Source organism: Rhincodon typus, chromosome 39, assembly GCF_021869965.1.
Source record: "Rhincodon typus isolate 14 chromosome 39, sRhiTyp1.1, whole genome shotgun sequence".
Classification (NCBI taxonomy): domain Eukaryota; kingdom Metazoa; phylum Chordata; class Chondrichthyes; order Orectolobiformes; family Rhincodontidae; genus Rhincodon; species Rhincodon typus.
Genome location: NC_063370.1, coordinates 2,839,061 through 2,843,985, shown reverse-complemented (window position 1 = coordinate 2,843,985; position 4,925 = coordinate 2,839,061). Strand labels below are relative to the sequence as shown.

At 48.8% G+C, this 4,925-nt stretch overlaps 1 protein-coding gene across 1 annotated transcript in view; it reads right to left on the bottom strand.

Annotated features, from left to right (window-relative positions):
* Positions 1–3,684: 3,684 nt before the first annotated feature.
* The window catches only part of xgb (x globin), a 55,646-nt gene continuing 54,405 nt past the window's right edge, over positions 3,685–4,925 (bottom strand). The window contains exon 5 of the mRNA XM_048618198.1: positions 3,685–4,588. Within this exon, the coding sequence (XP_048474155.1) occupies positions 4,454–4,588 (135 nt within the window). The 3' untranslated portion in view covers positions 3,685–4,453. The remainder of the gene's footprint in view (positions 4,589–4,925) is intronic.

Here is a 4,925-nt window from a genome sequence, read left to right as displayed (position 1 = left end):
TTCCCACAGATGTTGGCAGACCTGCTGAGTTTCTCCAGCAATTTCTGTTTTTGTTTCAGATTTCCAGCCTCCGCACTTCTTTGTTTTATCTATTGACCACTGAACTCTTAAGCATCCCCATCTTCCTGGATCAGAGGACCTCCAACAATTCTCAAACTTTGAAATGAAGATATTTCTCCTCATCTCAGTTCAAAATGATCTTCCCTTATTTTCAGGCTGCCACACAGTTCTAGATTCTTCAGCTGATTAAGGAGACCATTACTGCACACAATATACCAGATGCAATCTCCTCAAAACCCAACACAACTTTGCTTTATTTATTCTTGGCTGTGTTGTTGGCATTTATTGCCCGTCTCATATTGCCCCTTGAGAGGGTGGGGGTGACCTGGCCTTCATGAAGTCCATGTGCTGTGGATTGCCCCACACTGCCCTGAGGGAGGGACTTCCAGGATTTTATCCCAGCGACACTGAAGGAACGGCGATATATTTCCAAGTCAGGATGGTGAGTGGCTCGGAGGGGAACTTGCAGGGGGTGATGTTCCCATGTATCTGCTGCCCCTTGTCCTTCTAGATGGAGGTGGCTGTGGGTTTGGAAGGTGCTGTCTGAGGATCTTTGGTGCGTTTCTGCAGTGCATCTTGTAGATGGTACACACTGCTGTGACTGAGCGTCAGTAGGGGAGGGAGTGGGATGTTTGTGGATGTGGTGCCAATCAAGCAGGGGCTGCTTTGTCCTGGATGGTGTGGAGCTTCTTGAGTGTTGTTGGGGCTGCCCCCATCCAGGGCAAGTGGGGAGTATTCCATCCCACTCCTGGCTTGTGCCTTGTAGATGGTGGGACAGGCTTTGGGGAGTCAGGAGGGGAGTTACTCGCTGCAGAATTCCCAGCTTCTGATCAGTTCTTACAGTCATAATATTTATATGACCATTTCAGTCAATGGTAAGCCCCATGTTGATAATGGGGGTATCAGTGATGGTAATAACCACTGCCACAAGGGGCAATGGTTAGATCTTCTCTCGTGCAAGATGGTCATTGCCTGGTCCTTGGTGTAGTTTGTGGACCGGACGTCTACCATCTTCATTTCACAACACTGCAGTCTTTTGTCTGAACTTGCCCGAGGAAGGACTTTCTCTCTACCTACCGGGCCCTTATGTAAAAACATAGATGGTGTTTGTTACTGTTCTGTGTCCTGTTTGCTTCCTGGTTCCCAGGTATTTGAAAAGATTCTCACTTTAGGCTTAAAATCTTTGTTTTTAATTTGAGTTGCCACGCCTCTCAGCTAGGAGTCTGCTCAGGCCAGAGCAGTGTTGCACAAAACCTGACTCTCCAAGGGTCTAGGCCCGAAACGTCAGCCTTCCTGCTCCTCTGATGCTGCTTGGCCTGCTGTGTTCATCCAGCTCTACACCTTGTTACCTCCAGCCATAAAAATGTCCCCACTGAAACACTTGGCACTTACAATTAGTCCCTGGCCAGCAACTTCTTACCTCTTTAGGCAATATGCCTTTTTGTAATCTTTGTTGAATGATGTATAACTGCAGAATTCATGGTTCTATAGGCACAGTTACGTTGGTACTGAGTGACACAATGCATACATATTTAAACCTGATCTCAATACTAGCAATGCCGCCTGCTGAATTCAGTCCAAAAGGTAAAAGGGTAACCTCATCTATCTAAAAACAGCCTTACAATCTCTCCAAGTCCAACTGCTCTATACTCAACATGAAGCACCTCCAACCCTGCTTCCTGTCACCCAATGAGCCTAAGAGGACAGGATGGGTACATAACTGGAAGTAATAACTAATGCTAACCCTAAGTGGAAGGTTTGAGTTATAGGGAGAGGTTACATAAGCTGGGAGTTCTTTCCCTGGAGCGTAGGAGGTTGAGGGCTGAACTTATAGGGGTTTATAAAACCATGAGGGGCATGGTTAGGGTGAATAGCAAAGGCCTTTTCCCCAGGGTGGGAAATTCAAAACCAGTGAGAGGAGAAAGATTTAAAAGGGACCTCGGGGCCAACGTTTGGAATGAGCTGCCGGAGGAAGCGGTGGATGACAGTACAGTTACATTGTTTGAAAGATGTGCAGGATAGGTACATGAATCAGAAAGGTTTAGCAGGGTGGCACAGTGGCTCAGTGGTTAGCACTGCTGCCTCTCAGGGCCAGGGATGCAGGTTTGATTCCACCCTCGGGCGACTGTCTATGTGGAGTTTGCACGTTCTCCCCGTGTCTGTGTGGGTTTCCTCCGGGTGCTCTGGTTTCCTCCCACAGTCCAAAGATATGCTGGTTAGGGTGGATTGGCCATGGGAAATTGTCCCATTGTGCCCAGGGATGTGAAGGCTAGAGGGATTAGCTATGGGAAATATAGGGTTACAGGGATAGGGTAGATTTGTGGATCTGGACAGGAAGGTCGACGTGGGCCTGATGGGCTGAATGGTCTGCTTACACACTGTACGGATTCAATAATCCCCTGATATGGGCCAAACACAGGCAAACGGAAACAAAAACAGAAGTTGCTGGCAAAGCTTAGCAGATCTGGCAGCATCTGTGAAGAGAAACAAGAGTTAACATTTTGGGTCTGGTGACTTTTCTTCATTGAACCAGCAATGATAGCTCTGATTTCTCTTCAGCGATGCTGCCAGACCTGCTGAGCTGTGCCAGCAACTTTGTTTTTGTCCCTGATTACAGCCTCTGCAGCTCTTTCGGTTTTTAACAGGCAAATGGAACTGATTTAGTTTGGGAAACATGGTCGGAATGGACTAGCTGGACTGAAGGGTCTGTTTCTGTGCTGTATCAACTATTTCCATTGGTTGGGGACTCTAGAACTAAGGGAGATAGTCTGAGAATTAGGGCCAGACCGTTCCGGAGAGATGTTAGGAAGCACTTCCACACACTAAGGGAGGGAGAAGTTTCGAACTCTCTTCCACAAGCAGCATTGGATGATGGATCAGTTGTTAGTTTTAAATCATAGAAACATTTTTGTTCAGCAAAGGTGTTAACAGAAATGGGCCAGAAGCAGGTGTATGAAGTTAGACCAGAGATCAACCGTGGTTTCACGGAATGTCAAACAGGCTGAGGGGCTAAATGGCCCGCTCCTGTTCCTATCAGGCTCCACGCTCAATCGGTTGGAATTGTGATCCTTGTTGTACTGACGAACATTGAGAAGGTTCACACAATAAAATACCAATCCCAGCTTACAGCCGTGTGCCCTTCCCAATTTCTATACACATTGACTGGATCCTCAATGCTTTGTGGAGAAATGATCATTTTATTTGTCCATTTCACGTCACTTCATGCAAAATAACAGACAAAGAGAATTGGCTTTAATGCTACAATCGAAGAGGGAGTAGTTTTTCCTTCAGAAATCCCACAGAAAGGGGCTGCCAGCCTAGCTCATCCACCATCTGTCTCCGATTCAGTAAATCTTTAAAAGGATTCTTTTGTGGGATGTGGGTGTCACTAGTGACGCCAGACTCTTTCACCCATCCCTAATTGCCCCTGAATGGAATGGTTTAGGGTGGCACAGTGGCTCAGTGGTTAGCACTGCTGCCTCCCAGCGCCAGGGACCCGGGTTCAATTCCACCCTCAGGCAACTGTCTGTGTGGAGTTTGCACATTCTCCCTGTGTCTGCGTGGGTTTCCTCCGGGTGCTCCGGTTTCCTCCCACAGTCCCAAAGATGTGTAGATTGGGGTGGATTGGCCATGGGAAATTGCCCCATAGTGTTCAGAGATGTGCAGGCTGGTAGGATTAGCCATGGGAGGTGCAGGGTTACAGGGATAGGCAGGGTGGTACACTATTAAGAGGATTGGTGCATACTTGATAAGCCGAAAGGCCTCTTTCTGCACTGTAGGTATTCTATGGCTTGATGGGGTGGTTAAGGGTGAGCCCCATTGGTGTGGGCTGGAGTCACATGTATGCCAGACTAGGTAAAAGCAGTTGGTTTCCTCCCTGATCCCAGCTTCCTATAGCAATATAAAAATCACATCACAATCACTGCAGGGGGATCGCGATTCCAGTTTAAATTTTAATCACCTTGCTGGGATTTGAACTCATGACCCCAGACTGGCCCCTTGTCCACAAATGTCCCTTTAGGGAAGGAAACTGCCATCCTTACCTGGTCTGGCCTACATGTGACTCCAGACCCACAGCAATTTGGTTGACTCTTAACTGCGCTCTGGGCAATTAGGGATGGGCAATAAATGCTGCCTGGCCAGCAACACCCTCATCCTGTAAATGAATAAAGAAAGAATGGGTCACCGTCCCCTGCAGGGGAACTGTCGCACAGGATGATCCCACAGCAGCAACAAGAGCAGTGAGTGGTCAATGTGTACTAGTTATGTTCTGACTGCTCCTCCCGGGGACAGTGTTCCCCCCACTCCCCCACTCGGGGAATGGTGTGAGTGCTACACTGTGTTCTGACTGTCCCCCCTAACCCCCCCCAATCCCAGGGGGACAGTGTGAGTGCTACACTGTGTTCTGACTGGCCTTCTGCACAGACGGTGCTCTCCGTTTTATGTAATTTGTCTGGTTGACATTGTTCCTCTGCTCAGCATCATGATAGCCCCTCTTCATCATCCGGGTTAAATACTCAAACAGACCCTGGGGGCAAAGACACTGCGGTTAGTTAGTGATCACAGGCCACTCAATTCCCCTCCCTCCTAAGTCCTCACCTCCTCCCCCTCCTCTTCAAACACCCTCCAAACTCCACCTCCCCTTCCCCCCTCCTTCTACACCTCCTTTACCTCCCCAACCAACACCCTCCCCCTCACTCCCTCCCCCACTAACACCCTCCCCTCTCCCTCCCCCACTAACACCCTCCCCTTCCTGATGCCCTCTCTCTATCCCCTCCCCTTCCCCATTCCCTCTCTCCTTTATCCTCTCCCCTTTCCCATTCCCCTCTCTCCTTTATCCCCTCCCCTTCCCCATTCCCCTCTCT